At 37.3% G+C, this 24,125-nt stretch overlaps 1 protein-coding gene across 4 annotated transcripts in view; it reads left to right on the top strand.

Annotated features, from left to right (window-relative positions):
* The window catches only part of KITLG (KIT ligand), an 88,577-nt gene that overhangs the window by 51,526 nt on the left and 12,926 nt on the right, over positions 1 to 24,125 (top strand). For 3 of the 4 annotated variants that reach the window (XM_027107152.1, XM_027107151.1, XM_027107153.1), the window contains 5 exons: positions 12,227 to 12,397; positions 13,694 to 13,853; positions 14,291 to 14,374; positions 23,054 to 23,163; positions 23,543 to 23,610. In XM_027107152.1, the coding sequence (XP_026962953.1) occupies positions 12,227 to 12,397; positions 13,694 to 13,853; positions 14,291 to 14,374; positions 23,054 to 23,163; positions 23,543 to 23,610 (593 nt within the window). The remainder of the gene's footprint in view (positions 1 to 12,226; positions 12,398 to 13,693; positions 13,854 to 14,290; positions 14,375 to 23,053; positions 23,164 to 23,542; positions 23,611 to 24,125) is intronic. The other variant, XM_027107154.1, reaches the window with a different exon arrangement.

The raw sequence follows: 24,125 nt of genomic DNA, 5'->3' as shown, positions 1-24,125 counted from the left end.
TCTAACAATAATTACCAATTTTATTTTAAACTCTTTGAAACTATAATAGTGTCAGACTGTTAGGATTTCCTTTAAGTTCCTAAACTAAAAAATCCTAAACATTTCTGACCCTTTCCACTTACAAGTAATGTTATTATAGAAAGAACAAAAACTGAGTTGCTGAATTTGGGCCACACATCTGCTGTCATTCTGACCCCTCTAAAATGATATAAACTATGAGTTGCTTGTGGTATTTGAGTAAAAAAATCCATCCCTTTTTAGTTAAATTACATATTTATCAGTTTTCTTCTAACTTTTTATTTGAAAATAGTTTCAAATTTCCAGAAAAGTTATAAGAATATTTAAAGAACACCCATATACCTTTTAATACAGATTCATCTATTTTTAACATTTTGCCTCATTTGCTTTACTAAATGCTTGCTTTCTGTGTGCACATGTGTTATTTTTCTAAACCCGTTGAGTAAGTTGCATACAAAATGGCTGTTTAACCCCTAAAATACTTCAGTGTGTGTTTCCTAAGGATTTTTTCTTACATAACCACAGTATGGTTGTCTGCTTCAATAAATTTAGCAGTAACTAAAATACTTCAATCTATTGGCTGTATTTCAATTTTGTCAAATTTTTTTTTTGCATTTTTTTCCCTCTAGTACAAGATCTAATCTAGGATCATGATTTGCATTTTAATATCATCCATGATCGGCAGAATAATGGTCCCCCAAAGATGTCTCATGCTGTGACTATATTACCTTCCATGGCAAAAGGGTCTTTGCAGATGTAATTAAGGATTTGGGGATGGGGAGAGTATTCTGGAGTATCCAGGTGGGCCCAGTCTGATCACATGAATCCTTATGAGAGGGAGGCAGGAGTTTAGGGACCAGAGAGAAGATGTTACGCTACTGGCTTTGAAGATGAAGGGGCCACAAGCCAAGGAATGCAGGAGATCTCTAAAAGCTAGAAAAGGCGAGGAAAGGGATTCTTCTGTAGAGCCACTAGAAGAAACACAGCCCCTGTGATCACCTTGATTTGAGCCTAGGAAGACCCATTTTGGACTTTGACCTCAAGAGCTATAAAATAATAAATTTGTGCTCTTTTAAGCCCACTAAGTTCATGGAAACTAATGCATCGTGTCTCTTTGATCTTACTTTAAGACTTCCCAGCCTTTCTTTGTCTTTATGACAATGAAATTTTTGAGTTATACAGCCCTCCCCTTTCGATAAAATATTTCTCTTTGAAACAATTAATGTTTTTTAATGATTATATTCAGAATAAGCATTCCAAGCTGTGATGCTACATTAAGTGATGACGTGTCCTCAGGTTATCACATCCAAAGGCACACAATGTCCATCTTCTCTTGCTGCATGTTTTGATCTCCTGGTTCAGGTGTTCCACCATTTCTGTGTATTTACTCATTAACAACTAAGAAGCAATCTTTGGGGAGACACTTGAAGACCATGTACAGTTCTTCTTCAAAATTCCTCTCGTGGATTTAGCATCTATTGATGATTTTTACCTGAACCAGTCTTTACTGTCTTGTCAGTTTTTAATCATTATTCTTTTAAAGACAAGGTTAAATAAGCCATTGGCCATACATAATGTTATTCTAACAATATGCCTCCCAGCCATCTTCCCTCTGTAGCACCCTTCCTGTAGGATTTTACTATCTCAACTGTCCCCACCTTCTTTTGCCTGGTTTGCTCCCTCTGGGATGTGAGGTTTCAACTCTTCTTTAGAAGACAGGGTGGTTCTTCTTTAAAAAACAAAACAAAACAAATACACCTGATCATTTTACCCCTCCTCTTCATAAGCTTTGAATGGTTGTTCTTAGGAAAAGGAGCTCCTTAAACAAGGCCTCCAAGGTTCTCGTGATCTGGCACCTTTCCAAATTCTTGTTCAGTCCCTCAACCTCACATGTTCCTTGCTGCCACTGTTCCTTTCCTGCATGCCTTTCTCTGTACCTAGAGTGCTGGTCAATCCTTTTGTTTAGGTAACTCCTGAATCTTTCATTTTCTTTTTTTTTTCCTTCTATGGTTTTCTTTTTTAATTGAAGTATAGTTGATTTACAATGCTGTGATTGTAGCAGAGATTGCTCTGCTGCTGTACAGCAAAGTGACTCAGTTATACACATATAGACATTCTTTTTTTTCATATTCTTTTCCATTCCATGGTTTATCCCAGGAGACTGGATATAGTTCCCTGTGCTATACAGTAGGACATTATTGTTTATCCATTCTAAATGTAATAGTTTGCATCTACCAACCCCAAATTCCTTCCCCCACTCCCCCTTGGCAACCACAAGTCTGATCTCTATGTCTGTGAGTCTGTTTCTGTTTTGTAGGTAGGTTCATTTGTGCCATATTTTAGATGCCACATATAAGGATATCGTATGGTATTTGTATTTCTCTTTCTGACTTAATCACTTAGTGTGATAATCTCTAGCTGTATCCATGTTGCTGCAAATGGCATTATTTCATTCTTTTTTCTGGCTGAGTAATATTCCATTGTATATATGTACCACTTCTTTATCCATTCATTTGTCGATGGACATTTAGGTTGTTTCCATGTCTTGGCTGTTGTAAATAGTGCTGCTCTAAACATAGGGGTGCATGTATCTTTTTGACTTGTAGTTTTGTCCGGGTATATGCCTAGGAGTGGGCTTGCTGGATCCTATGGTAGCTCTATTTTTAGTTTTCTGAGGAACCTCCATGCTGTTCTCCCTAGAGGCTGCACCAACTTACACTCCCACCAAGAGTGTAAGAGGGTTCCCTTTTCTCCACACCCTCTCCAGCATTTGTTATTTGTCTGACTCTTTCATTTTCAATGTCACTTCTTTAAGGAAGCCTTCCCTCTCCTTGAGGAAGCCATATCCTCCTATTAGAAACTCTTTTCATAGCACTCTTCAGAGTAGTAGTGCTTTCGTTTATTTGTGGAATTTAGTTGATAATCTTCTATTCACCTGTAAACTTCCTGAGGACAGGCATTGTATAATCTTGCTCTTCTATCCTCAGTGTCCAACATATGATAGGCACTTAATAAATTATCTGCTGAAAGAAAATGAAGAAGGAAGGAAGGAGGAAAGTGCCCTAACATGTAATCACTTGTAATTTCCCTGAGGCACCAATTGAATAGAATCTACAAGATTTTGATGATGAGGCGAATAACTGTAACTCATCACACATTATCTGCACCTCAATGTCACACTGTTATCTTCTTTTAGATATGTGTGCGTTTTGTAAAAACTCTTAGGTCTAAGAGCTGTGTCATGCAATTCTGAGGAATCATGGTTTCCGTGAGCCTTCCGTTACGCTACTTTTATTGAGTCATTTCCTTAATCAAGAACCTTCTCATTGTTCTCAGCGATTGAAGGCTGAAAGCCAAATTCCTGAATCTGATGTTCTTGACCTTCCCTAATCTTGCCCCACCAAAACCACTTCATCTTAATACCCGTTCTTCCCCAACACAGACTCGCCCCTCCAGCCAGATGCATCCCTGCCTCCTAGAATCACCTTGCTTATTCTCAATTCCAAGGCTGCCTAGTACTACTTCCCTTTGCTAGGAATGTTCTTTTCTCCCATCCTCTCATCCAAATTCTACCCACAGAATTATACAATACCCTGGGGCTAAAAGCATTTTAGTGGTCATCCGCCTCCAAGGTCAACTTAAGAACCCTCTTTCTCATAAGACCATTTCCTAGTGTTCCAGACCACGCTCTCTTCCCCATATCATTTGGCCACTAAAAATTGACATCACCCCTATTTTGTGCTTCTGCTTGATGCTTGTGGGGGACAAGTAGTCAGCAACACTGATGTGGTATCTGCTCTGTGGACCTTACCTTTTAGTTTATTATCTCTGAATTTCTATAGAATTTGTCCAGAAACAAATCATTTGGGGTACTTGATCATATATTGCTTACATAGCTGTTTAAAATCGTATGCGTTATGGACTTGTCTCAAAGTACTGTTGTGAGAAATAATTAAGATATGAAAAACCCAAGATATAGTATACGTACAATGATTGTCCTATGTCATCACAATTATTTTGTTGTTATATTTTCTCTTTTTGCTGTATTTATCTAAAGATTAGGGATCAAATCTTTTACTCCTTTGTATTTCCTTACCATTTAAGCAGGTAGTAGCTACTCAAAAACTACTTACCAGTAAACATTTAACTGTTGGCAAAAAATGCGTGATTTCCAAATCTTGAGGAGCCCATCTCATTTGTTTATATTCCTTTGGTTCTCACTAACAGTAATGAACTCAAGCTTTACCAACAAAACAAAACAAAACAAAAAAGTCCCATTATTTTAAGGAGACTGAAGAATAGCATTCCAGTCAAGGATAGGGATGCAGCCAGGCCTCATGAAGGGACTGGAGCCAGGATTGGAAAGCTACCAGGTTTTCCTTTCCCCTTCTCTGCAGCTCTGCCTCATTCTGTTTTGCCTGTGCAGAATTTTTCTCTGTTCCAGTCACCTGGGGGGCATATCGCTGCCCCAGAGCTCCCACATTTACATATTGGTTTTGACCCTGCTCAGAGACTCGTTGTCAGTTCCTATCATTACTACCAGTTTTGGGGAGGGACTTTCTGATTGACCCATCTGGCTCAGGAGGGCACTATTGTTCAGTCAGCTGTGGCTGCAGGGCAAGTTCACTATTTGTAAGTGTGGATCCTCAGAATCCTCCCCTATGATTTGATGTGCTCCCTATAGAAATAGATGTCAGTCAAGTAGACACTGTACTTAATTACTTCTATCTCTCATATAATAGAGTATGTATTTCAAAGGAGTAAGTGTAAAATGTTAGGTAAGTGAATAAAATATAAGATTAAATACGATTTTTAAGTGGCTCTTTTGTATTCTCAAAGTACAGGGCCCATCTTAATAAATAAGTGATTATATTAAGATACTTTCAGAACATCTAGACCATTACTATCTGATAGAAGCCACATATGTAATGTTAAATTGTCCGGTAGCTACATTTTAAAAAATAAAAAGGAACAGGAAAAATTAAGTATATTAAATTTTATTTAGTCCAATATATTCAAAATGTTATCATTGTACCTTACAATCAATATAAAATTATCAGTGGGATAGTTTTCATTTTTTTATATTTATTCAGAATCCACTGTGTATTTCATACCTACAGTACACTCCAGTAAGACATTAATTTTCATCAGAAATATTTATTCATTTAGCTTTTTATAAAGTTTACAGTTGAAAATGCATATTCCCATACCTAAGCTTTTCCAAACATACTTAAAAGTTTTCCAGTCACCAAATCAAGTATTGATTTTTTAACTTTCAACAGACTGAATTAGTTAAGCAAAAGTAATATTTTAGTTCCTCAGTCACACTGGCCACATTTTGAGTGATAAGTAGCTGAAGGTGGCTAACGGACCCCCTATCAGCTAGCACAGATTAGACAGACCCCTGTATTTTATAGAGAAACTGAAGTTCTGAATAAGTGACTTGCCTAAAATCACGAAGTGTGTTAACCGAGTTAGAATTAGACACAGCCTCTAGTTCATCATTGCTGACCTCACCTCCCCACGCTGATCCTTCCTCATGGTGCTATTTTGTGTCTGGTTCAGAGGCCATTTATAGGCCTGCCCCGGGAAACATCACATATTTATAGTGTTTGGACTGATTACCATCTTAATCAGATTGAGGTTTCTACATCACTTTAATTCAAACAAGAAAATGCAAAGTTAGATGTCTACAGTGAACACTGAAAACCCAAATTAATTGTTTAGACAGAAGACTAAAATAAATGACAAAACCCAGCTCATCTAAAAGGGAGTTAAGATTTTGGAGACTCTACAGTAGTAACGTGAGCGCACAATATTTTACAAAGTGTTATTGTAGGAATGTTTTAAATCTGCCTGCCCATGGAATGTTTGAGAGTGGCAGGGAGTGTCAGCTTTCTAGCCCTAAGAGTAAAAACCAGAGAGAGTTCGCTAAAGGCGATTAGCATTTGCTCTTTGGTTGCAACGATTGCTGGGAGAAATTTTCTTTCTGTAGTATAGCTCTGGATTCATTGAAATGAGACAGAGCCACTTCCAGTTCTTAAGAAATCTCTTGAGGTTAAGGACCAGTGTGCCTCGTCCAGATGTGAGACCACATGAGTCATGGAGAGCCCAGCAGAAGAAAATACTGCAGCTGTATGTGCTTTGACTGTATTCACTGATAAAAGAACTAGACGAGTGCTTGGGAGTCTTGGTTTCTAATATTTAAGTTTGTTGTGTAATCTTGGCAAGCAACTTCACTGCTTTAGGCCTTGGTTTTCTCAGTTATGAAATTGGTGGGACTGGACCAGATGGTCTTCAGCATTTCTTCCAGATCTAAACCATTGTGATTCCAGTGGCATGGCTCTAGATTCTTTTGTCTGCCCAGCCAGTAGGTAAATGCTAGAAGCACAAGAGGAAAGAAGGGAATGCTTTTGTACCCTGGGCATCCATACCTCTAATTCTCTAATTCTGGCAAGATTGAGGGTTGACACTCATTAAAGAAAACAAAACAAAAGCGATCAAACTGGGTGGTAATCCTGGTAATTCGATTGGTTGGATTAGAAGATGGAGTGAAGACCGACTGTGACTATTCCTCAGAAGCCTCGTAGCTTATGAGCCAGGCCTTTCCTCCCTCTGAGTCTCTAATGGATATTTTACCCCAGCTCCGTTGTGGAGAAATCCCTCACAGTGCAGACAACTACATGAGGCCCACTGAGGAAGCAGACACGTATCTAAGACAGTTACCAAATGGAAAAGTAGTGCCAAGTGCATCCATGAAGAAATGTTAGAGTATGTTTTGTCCACTTTCAGATTTTAATTCCAAAAGGCTTATGGTGACTGCTCTTAGAGACTCTCTCTTCATCTAAGACTGATGTGGAAGAGTGTGTCAAATGTTTTCTACTATTAAACCGGAACAGTTTCTTAAATGAAGCAGGGGATGGAGATGAGAAAGCAGGCCAGATTTAGCAAGTCCCCAGGATGTTTTTATTTCAGCCAGCAACTCAAATTTACCAGTTCTGGGTCCACAGAGGTATTATGTCATACATCTTATGAAATTCATATATCATCTATTTTAAATTTTCATTGTTGGTTTTTGGAAGCGGTCATATTCCTGGTTATGTTTAGAATGCTTTCAATTGTAGTAGTTTTTATATCTTTAATTGTTAAATCATTAATTTGGTGCTTATGGTATTTTAAAATCCCTTAGGAAGTTCACAGTTTTTACCCAGATCTTCTGTGGTGGCATGCTAGCAGGTCAAGGACAATGAGTCAATATCATTGATTCAGTTAGCATTCTAGAATGATACATGTTATATGTGTGTGTGTGTATATATATATGTATGTATATATATATATACACATTACATATATTATATATATATATATACACACACATACAAAGTTGAATAGAAAGCATGTGTTGCTCCAGTAGTCCTAAATAGAGCTGCTATAATTGACCCAGAAAATGTAAGACAGAGGCTACCAAGAAAGAAGGTAAGAAATTAAGAGTATGGAGTTAAGGAGTTTGGAGTTTTTCAAAGCAAAAACTATATTTCTTTTTGTATGTATATGGGTGAATAAAACATTAAATTATGTGTACTTCAGGAATTTGAAAGGTACTCCTTACATCACCTCTTTGACATCCTGGGTGACTTTATCAACTTTATTAATTCTTCACATTCTTCTAGTGAAATAAAGAACATTATGTATAGCTTACATTCTTCTGATACATGTTGTGAGTTAATATTTATATAAAACTATTTGTTTAAAATGGTCTCTGAAAGATAAAGAGTGACAATAATGCCTGTTATTAAGGTAAAGGAAAAAATTAAATTTGTGACCCTCAAACTTTTAATTATCTATTTCCTAATCATAATCTTGGAAGAGGTGAAAAACAGAGAGACTTCCTATCATCTCAGAAATGAAATATTTAGTTCACTGAGTTTTGTTCTCTCTGCAAATCATTGACTATATTTAATTAAAAAGAAAATGCGAAACTGCTTGATATTCTTGTCAAAACTGGTTTCCTTTCTTGCAGGCAGACGAGTTAAAACTGGCTAATATTTAATATTGTTTACCTCAATTTTATCTTTAATAAATCCAATAATCTTTAAAAGCTAAAATATAACTGTTTAAACAAATTTAGTGACAAGAAAGAACTTTGGATTAGTCTTTTCCAAGAATGAATAATGAATGAAATACAGTTAAAGACGTTTAGAAATATATTTTTCAGCAGTGTAGTCCAGAAGTTTATATCAAATATCAACGAATTTTTCATAAAAATTGACTCAATTTTTTTGAGTCAATTGGACATTGACTCAATGTCCTTCTAAAAGGGCAGCTATTGGGCTAGGCAGGATTTAACTAAGAAATTAGAGGTTTAGGGTTGAAAATGTTACTGGGAAAAGTTGATTGCTTGGACTGTTGATTAGGTATGTGAAAACAAGGGTGGGTGGCCATGGGGCGAGTAGTCATAGTTAAATAAGAACTTGAATATGGAATGTAAACATAGAGTTCATTTGAAAATAGAGACAAACAGAAGTGGCAGTAAGCACCCCCGAGTTCCCAGTTAAAAATAAGAAACATACAAACAAACTCTTTTCTGCTTTAACCACAAAAAAGCAACAAAAAACAAAACCAAAAAGAAACAACAGCAACAAAAAAACCAACCTGTTCATTTAAGGCAAAGACCACAGAAACAAAAGGAGTACCTTAGTTCAGAACAAGGGAATTTGATTTTGGTTCCTACACATCAGAGGATCTGAGAGGACAGGCAAGCTTATTCACAAAGTGGAGCAAGGACAGAGTTTGAAAAGATTAATACATGAGATCTGCTTGCCATGGAAAAATTTGCACAATTTCAACGGAATGAACGAATTGGTGAAGGCTGTTCTACCGAATAAGTACTATTAAGGCAGTATTTACAGAATGTGTTGTTTCCTATATCCTAGGAAATCTGCCCCTTGCTGATAGGGCTGACTATCTAAAGGGAATTATCACTGTCTAAACAGGCGGAAACTTGGAGAGCAGTCAGCCCCAAAAGAAAGACTGACAGCTTGTAAAGAGACTTGTTAACGATGCAAATATGAACTTGCATATGCTTGAGATAAGCGTTAATTTTACAAAACAAAGAGTTCATTCTCAACATGTTTTGGAAACACAGTCTTTGAGAACTTGGTTGATGTGTCAAATGAAATGGCCTAATTGAACTAATTCCCATTTAGGGGTTTGTTTATTCTACTTATCTGAAGCCAGAGCCAACACTCCCTAAAAGTTTTGAATGGCATTTAATGCTTCCAGAAATTGCAGCTTACCTATCTGTAGATAAGCCAGTTTCCCTTTCAGCTGAATCATATTAATTAAAACTGTTCTGTTAAATAAATGTAAAATGGCCCTCTTGTATAATTTAGAATACATAAATTACTCGACCTTCCCCCACAGAGATATTCTGCTGGTAGGTAAAGAAATAAAGTTTAGTGGTTTTATTCGTTTTACATGGCATCAGTTACTCTCTCTGATTACAACATTTTTATTATAATAGGAGTCATTTTAAATTATTTAGGATCTTAATAAGCCAAGGCCATTTTATCTTTGCCAATAATTACCTTATTTTTCTCAGTATAACATTTTAACAGAGTTAAAAAAATAAATCAGGACCTTTACTTTAAAGATCTTTATAAGAGAGAAGATAACGTTACAGTATACCAAGTATGTGAATTTATGACCAATGATTATATTTTAAGTGATGTCACATTAATTTAAAAAAATTATAATCCATTCTAACATACTAAGAAGTTTTTCCTAATAATCTAAACCTTTATTGATCCACAGCCATTTATAGCAGGGGTTGGCAAACTATACCCTATAGGCCAGATCCAGTCTGCTGCCTACTTTTATATGGACAGGTAGCTGAGTTTGTTTTTTACAGATAAACCTTTACAGTCTACTTGATGGTAGAGAATGCTTTTAACCCCAAGCAAAATGTTGACCCAATATAAAGCATTCCATTCCTTTTACTGGTAGACCTGTATTACAAAAGAAATTAAAAATTTTTTTAAGTTTATTTATTCATTTATTTAATTTTTGGCTGCACTGGGTCTTCGCTGCTGCATGCAAAAAGGGTTTTCTCTAGTTGCTGAGAGTGGGGGCTACTCTTTGTTGCAGTGCGCAGGCTTCTCATTGTGGTGGCTTCTCTTGTTGCGGAGCACGGGCTCTAGGCATGCAGGCTTCAGTAGTTGTGGATCACAGGCTCTAGAGCTCAGGCTCAGTAGTTGTGGATCACAGGCTCTAGAGCTCAGGCTCAGTAGTTGTGGTGCACGGGCTTAGTTACTCCACGGCATGTGGGATCTTCCCGGACCAGGGCTCAAACCCATGTCCCCTGCCTCGCCAGGCGAATTCTTAACCACTGCGCCACCAGGGAAGCCCTAAATTCAATTATTATGCAAAAGAAATTATATTCAAGTATAATCATTACCTTTTAAACTTTGTAATAAAAGAAACTGTGGAAATTTATTTTCTCTTGTATAAATGGACCTACACAACATCCTTGATTTTTGCCTCTTGGCATAGAAAGTCTAAGATATTTACCATCTAGCCCTTTCCAGAAAAACATGGACCCCTATGATGGAGTATTTTTTCTCATTCATTTTTATTTTTTAATTTATTTTTTATTTTTGGCTGCTTTGGGTCTTCGTTGCTGTGCACGGGCTTTCTTTAGTTGCCGTGAGCGGTGGCTACTCTTCATTGTGTGGGCTTCTCATTGCGGTGGCTTCTCTTCTTGCAGAGCACAGGCTCTAGGCACGTGGGCTTCAGTAGTTGTGGCACACAAGCTCAGTAGTTGTGGCTTGCGGGCTCTAGAGCACAGGCTCAGTAGTTGTGGCTCATGGGCTTAGTTGTTCTGTGGCCAGTGGGATCTTCCCGGACCAGGGCTTGAACCCGTGTCCCCTGCATTGGCAGGCGGATTCTTAACCACTGCGCCACCAGGTAAGCCCCTCTCATTCATTTTTTAATCACACCTACATCAGTTCAGCAATTAGTTTCTGAGCAACTCCCATATGACAGACACTGTTCTAGGCCCCAGGAGACACTGTAGGGAACAAGATTTTATAAAAATACTGCCTTCATGAAACTTACATTCAAATTATGTACCTCATCTCCTCAAAACTACCTTGTTTCCATTATTCCCATTCTATAGAGAGGCAAAGTGAGGTTCAGAGAATTTATGTAGCTTGTCTGGAGTCTCAGCCAGAACTGAACCCATTTATATCTGACTCCAAGGCTTGAGCTTCTAACCAGTGGGCAGGTCTGGCTTCATGGGCAGGGGGCTCCATGCTTGGTTTCATGCTCTGCTGTCGCCATCTTGAAACTCTTAATCATTTTTTTGAACATGTTTTTGAACAATAAATACATTTCCATTTTGCCATTGGCCGCACAAATTATGTAGCTGGTCCTGCCACTAAGGCAAACGTGCTTCTCTCTCAGACCACATTCTGCCAGGGCTACTTTTTAGTTTTTTAAACACGCACGGGGGGCTTCCCTGGTGGCTCAGTGGTTGAGAGTCCGCCTGCCGATGCACGGGACACGGGTTCGTGCCCTGGTCCAGGAAGATCCCACATGCCGCGAAGCGGCTGGGCCCGTGAGCCGTGGCCGCTGAGCCTGTGCGTCCGGAGCCTGTGCTCCGCAACGGGAGAGGCCACAACAGTGAGAGGCCCGCGTACCGCAAAAAAAAAAAAAAAAAACACGCACGAGAATTCATCTATGAAGAAGCCTTGAAATCTATCAAGGTCTTTAGAAAAATAATCTATTATTAATCCACTGATTCATTTTCCAATTCACCAAAAGACTGGAAGTTCCTTGAAGACTAGGACTCTCTCCCACAATAATTTTTTTGTAGTTTCCTCTGGGCCTAAAGTTCTTTTAAATTCCATTAGTATCTGAACCTTGTCAAGGACTCTGTCTTGGCTCTTCTTGTCTTAATTTTACTTCCATGGAAGAGCAAAATCTTTACCATCAACAGTTTCCTCTGATCTTTATGCATTTGTAAATTTTGAAACAGATGTTGGGTATGACTTAAACAAAACATAAGAACTAACCTGTTCTGATATAAGGAAATCCTTTGTCCGGGAGTCCGTTACTGAAACATTGATGGCTTTGAAGGGTAATCCACAGGTAATCCACCTGTACTTAAAATAGGTGCTTTATCTTCTTTTCTTTCAATTTCTTACAGCCTAGTCATTGTTGGATAAGCGAGATGGTGGAACAATTGTCAGTCAGCTTGACTGATCTTCTGGACAAGTTTTCAAATATTTCTGAAGGCTTGAGTAATTACTCTATCATAGACAAACTTGTGAAAATAGTCGATGACCTTGTGGAGTGCATGGAAGAACACTCATTTGAGGTAACTTTGTATTCATTGGGATTGCTTTTTATTACTCTTCTCTAAAACCTGTGCTGATTGGTCATGGCTGGGATGGGGGCATATTTGTGAGATTTCTAATTTATAAATTTTTAATTAAAAAATTTTTAAGATGAGCACATCTCTTAGAGTTAACATCTCTTTTTATGTCAATCGTATCAGTACAAATAGAGTGCTAATCGTATCAGTACAAATAGTGTGCTAATGGCATTGATAAGAAGTAGAGGTCACAAAAAGTAGGGTATATTAGACGAGGTATCATGAAGGAAATAACATACGCATTGGGGCATGAAAGATGAGTTAGGTGGTCAGTAAATGGCAGTGTCTGGAAGAGCATTCCAAATACCAGAGAATGTCCGTTTACTAATCATAGAGTAGTACATAGTAAGTGCTACATAGGTGTTAACTCTTATTATTACCTGCTTTTATTTATAATCATGTATTTATGAATTCCTAAAATAGAGCTTTGACTTGTTTGGAGGATTTTATAGAAAATCATACTCTTTTTATTCTTTTGAGACTTGCTTCTTTCACTCTGCGTTATGTTTATAAGATATATCCACATAAAGCTGTAGTTTTTTTTGTGTGTGTGTGTGTGTTTTTACTGTTTATAGAGCATTCCATTGATTCAATACACCACTGTTTGTTAAACCACTCTCCTGTTTATTGGTGTAAGGGTTTATAAACACTGCTGGGAATAACTTTCTTATATGCCTCTTGGTGCAGTTGTGCAAGAGCTTCCTCAGAGTATTTACCTAGAAGTGGAATTTCTGGGTCACAGGATGGGCGCATGTCCAACTTTACTAGGTAACATCAAATGTGCCAATTTATGGCATTCCAGTGACTTATAAGAGACCCCTCTGCTCCATGTCCTTGCCAGTACTTATTATCGTCAGACTTTTAAATTATTGACTATTTGGAGCATGTATTAATGGAGGGGTATTTTTTTTTAATGAGGAGTAATAATTTTAATGAGCATCTCTAAAGAACAGTGTCTGTAATTTGTTGTTAGGATTATTTCATTGTTATGATGTTGTATTCACCTTTCTCACCCTCACCACCACCCTCTTCCTTTTATCCGGAGTTGAGCCCCAGACTGAACTGGATGGGATCATTTACCCTGCAGTACAAATTTGAATTATATGTGTTAAAACAGTTGTCTAAAAGTGTCCGTTTCACTTGAATCTTTCAAGGACACATTTATAGTCTATTACCTTGACATCAGTTAAATCTATAGACTATTTGAAAAATATAATCCTATTTTTTTTCTTCTTCTAGAATGTAAAAAAATCATCTAAGAGCCCAGAACCTAGGCTGTTTACTCCTGAAAAATTCTTTGGAATTTTTAATAAATCCATCGATGCCTTCAAGGACTTGAAGATGGTGGCTTCTAAAACTAGTGAATGTGTGATGTCTTCAACATCAAGTCCTGAAAAATGTAAGACATATAAGCATTTCTAATACAAGTATAAAAAGCAAGTTTGAGTCTTAAATGTATAGGTAAGAATCTACCTTTGACTCAAATATATGTGTAGCTAGGGAAAGATGTGTGTATGTCTAATATAAAAGCAAATATCAGTGGCATGAAAGAAACAAACAGTTGTAGATTTGTTGGTGTTCAAGCCAAAACAACACTTATTGTGCATGAGTAAACAATATATGAGATAGTCATATTTTTATCTGATATTTGCTAGTAACGTACAATTATATTATTCTTCACCTCCAGTCTTCTTAATGTCCCCTTTTCAAATCTGAATAATCTAGATTTGGGAAGCAGACCTGGAAAGTACTCTGATATTGCACTTCACCTTTTGAGGACTCTGTAATTTATGTAAATCACCATGCAACACTGACACATTATTGCTTTCTATTTAGATTCCAGAGTCAGTGTCACAAAACCATTTATGTTACCCCCTGTTGCAGCCAGTTCCCTTAGGAATGACAGCAGTAGCAGTAATAGTAAGTACATGTATCTGATTTAATGCATGCATGGCTCCAATTAGCATCTGTAGGAGTATTGCATGGGCTTTAAAGGAAATTTTTACAATCATTACTATTAATGCTGTTCTGTTGCTATTCTTCCTCTTATGATCTTCCTGAGAATTAAATATTAGGTTTCTACAATTGGATTTCCCTATAGCTAGAGATAATGTTTAATCGGGGCAATAAATTTTCTGCTAAGATTATTTTAAATAAGGCATAAAATTACTTTTAGATGTATGATTTATGAACTTTTTTCATTGTTGACTTAAAGTATATTTCGCGTAGAATTTGCCTGACGAAAATGGACTTTTAAAGTGGAAAATACAAGTGCCGGTTTTATAAAATTCCAAGGATATTTTCTGTTTTGTTGTGTATATCACTATTTACTATTGTGTGTTTGGAAATTTGATGATTTTTGTTATTTTACTATAAAATTACATGTTAGGGGAGAATATTCTTTCTCTGAGATTTCTGTCCTCGGTGGTGAAGAAGAACCCAGTTACCTGGAAGTCTAATGTCTTTTTTTCAAATGGAGGCAAAGGTCACTATAAAGGTCATTGGATTTACTAAGTATCCTGATCCTCTAGCCTCATGGCAACTGTAGGGGGAAAAAATTCATCCTTTGATCTTAGCTAAGAAAGCCATCCCTTAAGACTTAGTAATGGGGCACTCTCATATGTTCTAGGACATCAAAGACCTATCTGTAAAAAGGAGTAATCAATTTAATACAAATCCACAATAGCAATGCTACAATTCAGAAATTAAAAGAAAAAGCTCTAAAATCCAATTTGTTTTGGATTTTTTGCCAACAAAACCTGACCTGAATTGTGATGAAGCTATTTATAATATTTATCTTTCTAAAGGTGAATATCTATGCATTTCACTAGGAAATATTAATGTGTTTGATTATAGGGTACTACCCAGACCTCATTGAAAATATTATATAATATACAATATTTACAGGACCAAACCTTCTAAGATCTAAAATTCTGAATCACATAACACATTGGATCTGAAAAGTTTTGAAGAGACACTTTGTATGTTAGTCAGTTAAGGTCTTTCCTACTAACTATGAATTTTATTAATCTTTCCAAAGAAGAAATTTTGTCTTCTTAAATTCTGTTTGTATTTCATTGATTTCTAATCTTATCTTTATTATTTCCCTACTTCTACTTTGGGTTTAATTTGCTCAATTTGTTCTAACTTCTTAAGTTCTTAAGGTAGAAAAAGTAGATCATTGACTCTAAACCATCTTCTTTTGTAATATAAGCACATATATAAATTTCATTAAAAGCAGCTTTGGCTATATTCTACACATTCTGATATGTTGTGTTTCCATTATCATACCTTTAAAATACTTCTTTTAATTCTCCTTGTGATTTCTTCTTTGATTCATGGGTAATATAAAAGTGGGTTGTTGTCTAAAAATATGTTTTTTTCTAGATATCTTATTATTAACTCCACTATTGTCAGAGAACATACACTGTAATCTTTTGAAATTTATTGAGACATTTTATGAGTATTATTCAAGTTTTGGGTGTAGCATTCTCAGATTTAATCCAAGTAGTTGATAGTGTTGTTTAGATCTTCTATATCCTTATTAAGTTTTTTGTCTAATTTTTTATTACCTACTGAGAGTGGGACATTAAAAATCTTTCCTTTTGGAAAAGGAAATGGGATTTCCTTTTCCATGTGGGATGTGGATTTGGTTATTTCTCCTTTTGGTTCTGAGTTTTTTGCTTCGTCTGTTTTGCAGGTCTACTATTAGGTGCTTATACATTTATTATTGTTATGTCTTCCCTGATTAAGTGACCTTTATATCTTACTGCAATATCCCATATTAACTCTGGTAGAGCTCTTGTCTTGAAGTGGATTTTGTCTGACATTAGTAGAGCCAGCCTTTCTTCTGCTTACTGTTTTCATGTATATCATTTTTCTTCCTTTCATTTTCAACATATTGTCTTTATTTTAAAAGTACATCTCGTGTAGACAGGATATAGTTGGGCCTTGCTATTTTATCTAGTACTTTACTTTTAATTACAGTGTTTCATCTGTTTGTATTTAGTACAGTTATTGGTATGGTTGGATGTGGGTCTACCATTTTGTTATTGGCCCCATTTGTTTGTTGATACTCTGTTCCTCCTTTACAGACCTCTTTTGTGTTGATTTTTTTTTTTTTTTAGTGTTCTATTTTAATTACTCTGTTGGCTTTTCAACAGCACCTCTTGACGTCATTTTGTTGTTGCTTTAGGAATTACCACATACACCTTCACTTGTAACATTCTACTTAGAGTTAATGTTGCAGCACATCCAGAAACAATATAAGAACCTTGAAGCAGGATAGTTCCACTTGCCCACAACCATCTTTTGTGCTGTGTTGACATATATCTACATAGGTTATAAGCCCCACAATGCAGTCTTAAAATTATTACTTTAAACTATCATATGTCTTTTAAAGAAAGTAAGAGAAGGGAAAAAGAATCTTTTATATTTACCCACATATTTATTATTTCTTGTTACTCCTCATTCCCTCTTGTAAATCCAAATTTCTGTCTAGTGTTAATTCCTTTCTGGCTGAAGAGCTTCCTTTAGCATTTCTTGTAGTGCAGATCTGTTGCCACCAAAACAATTTTTTTTTCTTTTAATTGAAAAATGTCTTTGCCTTCAGTATTGCAGGTACTTTTTACTAGACATGGAATTCTGGGTTAAAAGAATTTTTTTTCTGAGTCCTTTAAAGATGTCGCTTCATTGTCTTCGTGCTTCTGTTGTTTCTGACAAAAAGGCAGGCAGCATTTGTATGATGTTTTCCCTTGTGTGTACTGGATCATTTTTCACCTCTGCCTTTCAAAATTTTCTTCTGTTTAGGAGTTTAAAAAAGATGCACCTAGGAGTGGTTTTCTTGTTGTTTGCCAAGCTTCTTGGATACGTAAGCTTATTTTCCTCAAATTTGGGGGAAATTTGGCCATAATTTTTCCAAACATTTTTTTCTTCATTCTCAGCTCCTTTTGAGAGGAATCACACACATGTAGAATCACACATGTACCAATCCCATATATGTTAGGCAATTTGATAATATCAGTCTCACAGATCATAGAGGTTTTGTTCAGTTTGGTTTTTTTTCCAACCTCTCTTCTCTCTAGTCTTCAAAGTGAATAATTTCAACCTATCTGTTTTCAAGTTCCCCGGCTTTTCTGACATCTCTAATCTAAATTTTTCTTCCAGTAAATTTTCATTTTGCCATTAAATTTTTTTTTTATTAAGACTTTATTGTTTTAGAGCAGTTTAAGGTTCACAGCAAAATTGAGGGGACGGTGCAGAAATTTTCTTACATACCCCCTACCACCACATACCCATAGCCTCCCCCATTATCAACATCCTCCACTAGAGTGGTCCAGTTGTTACAGTTGATGAATCTACATGGACACATCATAATCACCCACAGTCCATAGTTTACATAGGGTTCACTCTTGGTGGTATACAGTCTGCAGGTTTGATTCCAGTGTATCTTTTCATTTCTAAGTTTGTACTTTGTATTCTAGAATTTCCGTTCGATTCTTTTTATATTTTACATTTTTCTGCTGAGATTTTTCATCTGCATATTCATTATAACAATATTTTGTTTTTTGGCCCTTGGATATAGTTATAACAGCTGCTCTAAAGTTCTTATCTCCTAATTTCAACATGTAGGTCATCCCAGCTTGGTTTCTATTAACTGATTTTTTTTCTCCCTGATTATGGGTCACATTTCTCTTTAGATGGCTAGTAATTTTTGAACATATGTTGGATATTATGGATATTATGTTGTTGAATATCTGGATTTTGTAGCATTCCTTCAGAGACTTTTGAGTTTTTTTACTGGTAGGCAGTTCAATTCCTAGCAGATCAGATTTATTTTCCTTCCCAGTCATGTTTTTTAAGCTTTCTTAGAGGGAGGCGAGAGAGTAGCTTTATTTCTAAGGCACAGAGTTTCTGAGATGTTTCTTGAGTACCTGGAAAATCTCTCCATTCTTGCTTGTCAGAACTCCTTCGTCTCTGAATTGACTGCCAGGGTCTCTGTTAAAGTCATAGCTTCCCGGGCATTGTTTATTGCCAGGTTTTGTGAAGTCGTTCCCTGTGCCTGTACAGCTTATTAGTCAACCAATGACTTAAGGAGACTCCTCCAGAGACTTCTACCGCTCCTGTTCTGCACAGCTCCTTTCCCACAAATAACCCTGCCTCATAAACTCCAGCTAGGGCAGCAACCCTGAACTTCATTCTCTGATTCCCTACCTCAGTGAGACTACTAAGTCTGAAGGTGCCTCCCAGCCAGAAAATCAGGACAGTCGTGAGTCTTACCACGTGTGTTTTTTCCTCTCTCGGGGATTACACTCTTGGGCTGCCTCTTTGCTGATGTCTGAAAATAGCTGCCTCGTATAATTTGTTTAGTATAATAATTATTTAAGTTGGGAAGGCTAATATGCTATAATCATGGTTGGAAGAAAAAGTCTTTTCTACTTACTTTAAAAGACAAACTGAATATAAAACACCTATTTGGTCCTGTACCTCTGAGTTTATAGGTACTTTTTAAATTGCAACATGAATGACCAGTCTTCTTTTTTGTTTTCCTTTCTTTTTTCTTCCTTTTTGTAAAAAATATGGGTCTTGCATAATCAGCTTTTGGCCAGGTGTTGTCACTCATGAATGAATATGGCACTTAGATACCCATGCACAAGACTAGCTCTTATGTGATGTATATTCTCATAGGAGAAACAGACACAAATAAAAAGTCATAGTATTTTATAATATATATTATTTATAATATAATATGTATAATAGAAGTATGTAAAAGCTTTTAGTTGTAGCATAAAGGAGGTAAGACTTTTTCGGGAGTAGGGTCAGGGAAACTTGAAGAAAGCATGCTGGTTTACAGGGATAAGACAGACCCCAAATGTGGCCAGGCTGGCCAGAGGACCAGTGCATATGAAGGAGGAATCCAGAGGTGTAATGCCCTCTCTGTAGCTTATAAGGGAAAATCATGGGATAATGTAAAAGTGTATAAGTTATCCAAAGGGAACTGTGTTTTCAAAGTTACAGTAATATCCTTAGTACCAAGCTAAAAGGATGTCTTTAAAATGATTGAGATTCTTACAGATAGTATATTTAAATAATAGAGAAGAAAATCCTTACTTTGGCATTAACTTACTCATCTTCCAGACAGTCTTGAGTCACACTGCCTGGGTTTATATCCCAGCTCTAGACCTTGGCTAGCTATGTGACCTTGGGCAACTGTCTTAATCTCTGGAATCCTCAATCAAATGGAGGTTGATAATATCTCCACAGGTTTTCTGTGAGTTTTTGTTTTTGTTTTTTTTGCGGCACGGGGGCCTCTCACTGCTGTGGCCTCTCGCATTGCGGAACACAGCCTCTGGACGTGCAGGCTCAGCGGCCATGGCTCACGGGCCCAGCCGCTCCGTGGCATGTGGGATCCTCCCGGACCGAGGTACGAACCCGTGTCCCCTGCATCGGCAGGCGGACTCTCAACCACTGCGCCACCAGGGAAGCCCTTCTGTGAGTTTTAAATGAGTTAGCACATGTATACTTGGAGCCGTGCTTGATGTATAGTACATGTTCATCATTAATTATTAGAACAATGAGATCTAGCACCGAGGCTGGGTCAGTGGTGAGCTTTGAAGTGCCAGCAAGCCTGCGGTGAGCTTTGAACCTGAATCAAGGGAGAGAATACTGAGTTGCATACTTTTTAAGGACCAAGGAGAGAGCCATGTTCATAGGCATGGTCCCCATAAGCAGACTTACTCTACAAAGGAGTTCGGCAAAATTGTTGCACAGTTTGTGTTCTGCGTTTGTAGAGATGTCTGATGTTATTAGTCAAACCACACAAATCAGTTCCCACAAATCTTGAACTGTGGACAGCTTTCATAATAATGATACAATTAACATGAAAACAACCCAGGAATTTGGGATTACTCAAATCCTGTCCAGATGAGCTCCACCACCCCATACACTTTCTGGGGCTGGGGCGATCTTTTCATAAAAGAAAAGCTTTGGCCCTAATACCCTTCATATGGGCCTTGAGGCACATAATTCAGATCTCATTGATCCCTGGCTGATAGCAGCAGTAGTATTATGCCTTGGAGGCGTAAGCAAGCCTTTTCTGATAACATCAATTTTTCTCTCCCTGGAAGAGGAATGGCAGGATCACTGAAGAGTTAGCCAAGGCCTGGCTGTGAAGCCATTTGCATTAACAAGAGAAATAAGCAAAGTGAGGTGACACCTCTGTGGGAGGGAGGTGCAGTTCCTGTGGGTCTGACCCCCTCCCTTCTCCCTCCCTCTCTCCTGCCGGAGGACTGCTGCTGCGTGTTAGTCAGATTCCAGAACTTTGTTCAGGGCCATAGTCCTAGGGGTGGAAGTTGAAAGTGGTTAAAAAGTCACAGTGCTCTGGTAGAGGGAGGTGAGCTTTCTTTAGCCTCTAAAGAAACACCTCCCTCAGGGGCTGTCCTCCTACCTGAGAAAGATTTTGAGTGGGGAGTCCCAGAACACCTCACTCTGTAGTAAGCTCCTTTTGCTTATTGCTGGTGGGTGTGGTCTTTCCTCTGGTCTGATCGATGCAGTTCAAGATTTGGCTTTTGGATAGAACAAGAAGAGCAGGGTTTTAGCTGCCTTGATTCTGGGGCATCTGGCTGCCCAAACATAGGTAATGGAGTTCTCCATAGCACCATCTTAGCTCATTAGTTTTCCATTGGAGCTGGGGACAAAATATTAATAGCTTTCTTTGTTCTCTCTGTACATGTCTATGTATGTCACCTGGCCAAATCATAATCACATGCCAGCAATCCCAATAGACAGTGTGGGCCATCGTGGGTTGGCCATCAAGGAGAATTCAAACATGTCACTGGAATATAAACACAAACAGCCAAATTATTTACAGATAACGATATAAGCATTTCTAAAACGGTCAGAATCGCATGTTAACTCCAAATCCATTTCCTCATAGAAAACACCTTTATAAATGGTAGTAAAATCCCTGACAAGTACACATAATCTTATATAACCCTTAAAATAGCTATATTATTGGAATAACAGTATTACTTCAGTTATGCCAAATCCCATTTTATAACTAAGCCTTAATGTGATGATAGAATTCATGTTGAGCTTTAATTTAAGATGCCTAAAACATATTTCCCACGGGGTTATAGGATGTGAGGTGGGCCAAAAGAGCTGTCAGTCTAGTCTTAAGGAAGTGATCCATGGTTACGTGAATGGAAGATTCCACTTTACCCAATGTCCCTTAGGATAAGGGACACCCATGACTCACTACATCCCCCCCCATTTCCTACCCCAGCACACACACACAGACTTACTGTTTTGAGAGCCTCTTTGGAAACATAAGAATCATAGAATTAATGAATTTCCTGTACCAGGTTTACCAATGGTAGGGAAATGGGCAATTTCTGTTCTCACTATAATAGATAACATTTGTTTCTTGCCTCTTCGGTTAAATCTATGAGTTTATTTTTCCATCTTAAATGCTGATACACATACAGTGGTTTGGTTCTTTTATATCATGTACTTTAGGTATTTTATATGTTAAATAGGTGACTATAGGCTGACACAGTACCCAAGTATCATTGCAAAATATCATAGCCCAAAACAGTCACTTTCCCTTGGATTGGTTTACATTTTGATCATACGATTGTTGAAAGTGTACAATTTCTAACTGTATTACATCTTCAACAGAAAACTGAAAGTTTAACTCTTACAAGTTGACACATATGTGTCAATGTTTTCAAACAACTAAGCTGTTCCTTGTAAGGAGATAGACAGAAAAATCTGTCAAAATGTTAAGTTTTGTGTTGGGAACAAGAGACGCTTGGGGGAGATGTGTTGTTTAATTCCTGAATCATTCTGCTTCTCATGGAAGAGCAAAGCAGGGTGAAGGGAGGTGTCCCAAGTTAAACTCATGTGTGTGTCTTCTCTCTCACTAAATTACATATTTAGAGTCAGCTTAAGGAGACACTGGTACTTCCAGCCATTCTTTCATGTTCAGTAGTCTCAGACTTTCGAACACAGAAAGTCTGAAAATTCAAACCTTTACTCCATGGTACAGTTCGGGGCCCTACCTGGCATCCAATAAATGTCAGCTGAAGATGTGATGAGGAGACACCATAATTCTAAACTTGAGGTCCCTAAAAGTACTCTAACCACAATGTACAGGTATTAACTTAATATTTGAGGCAGGCCAAACATAGCTCGAGGCATGCATCCAGACCTTGATCCGGGTTGCAAAATGTCTTCTTTAAAATTTCTTGGCAAGATGTGAAGTGTGAGAAAGTGAGAAGATATTAGAAGATAAAGGCATGGAAGATGGATTTGCCTGATGATAGAAATCATCTGCAGGTATATGTCATCTGTGTTCCATATGGGTCTGCATTAACCAAGTCAAATAGCCCTCTGTCTGTGGTGTTTCTTTCGTTTTTCAACTTGTATCTTTTGGAGACTACATGGACTTGCATTGCAAGCAGGAAAATCAGCATTTTAAATATTTTAAACAGATAGGTCAAGAGTACATTTCGGAAACAGTTGGGAACAACCACAGGATAAGAGCAAAACCTCTGGCATGGAGGTACTGTGTTCACCACTGTACTGTTTAAATTACAGGGAAGGCCTCAAATCCCATTGAAGACTCCAGCCTACAATGGGCAGCCGTAGCATTGCCGGCATTCTTTTCTCTTATAATTGGGTTTGCTGTTGGAGCCTTATACTGGAAGGTAAGTGTTGCTATTCTTTTTTTCTTTCCCCTTGATCACAAAATTTCTGAACTTTATATATTTATTTGTTCATACTATATTACATCAATGATTAGCTAACAAACTGCCCTTTTCTAAGAAAGGATCCTACCAAGAAAACAATATTTTTCATTTGATTACTATTTAAATCTTTCAGTTTCTTTATTATTCTTTCATCTCCAACATCCTAAAAATGCTGAGTTGATAAAACCGTGCATTTTTCATAATTTCTTATTGCAAAAGTATTTTTATATGCTGCATGCTGATGAAAACATAGAAGTGGAGACTGTTTACCTCTTAAATAGTACATGATATATTGATATTTTTATAATATATGTATATATCACTGTTCTTTTCCCAGAAGAAACAACCAAATCTTACAAGGGCAGTTGAAAATATACAGATTAATGAAGAGGATAATGAGATAAGGTATTTTGTTTTACTAAATGTGTGCATAAGTAAGCTTGACCTTGCCACTTCACATACCGTGCATGTGCTCATAACATCTTTAAGAAGTGTTTCACTCTTATGGTGGCAGCTCCCAACTGATGTCTTCCAAGTTTTATCCACATTTCTGATCTCTCCTTGTCTCTTCAATCCTACATCTCCATTTACTTGGGAAATACCTTCATATAATTGTCTTCATAACCCTTCTTATGGTATCATCTCTGCTCTCTTTATTTCTATAAACAGCAGAATCTTGCTCACGTTCCTGGTCATGGAGCTCAGGAGGCACGTTTGCTTATTCTCCTCTTTTCCACACTATAGCCAAGACATGCTTAGCTCTTTCTTTGGCAATAGTCATTATCTTCATCCATATCTTTATTATGTCTTGACTGAGTTGCTACCACAGAATCTTTCTTTTCCTCGGCCTTTCTAAACTCCACCTTTGTCTCATTCTTCTGTAAACCCCATTTCTTTTTTTTTGCCCATACGTGGGCCTC

This window comes from Aethalodelphis obliquidens, unplaced genomic scaffold (genome assembly GCF_003676395.1).
Source record: "Aethalodelphis obliquidens isolate GAN/ISIS:26980383/991018 unplaced genomic scaffold, ASM367639v1 scaffold8, whole genome shotgun sequence".
Classification (NCBI taxonomy): domain Eukaryota; kingdom Metazoa; phylum Chordata; class Mammalia; order Artiodactyla; family Delphinidae; genus Aethalodelphis; species Aethalodelphis obliquidens.
This window is presented reverse-complemented; position numbering and strand designations above follow the sequence as displayed.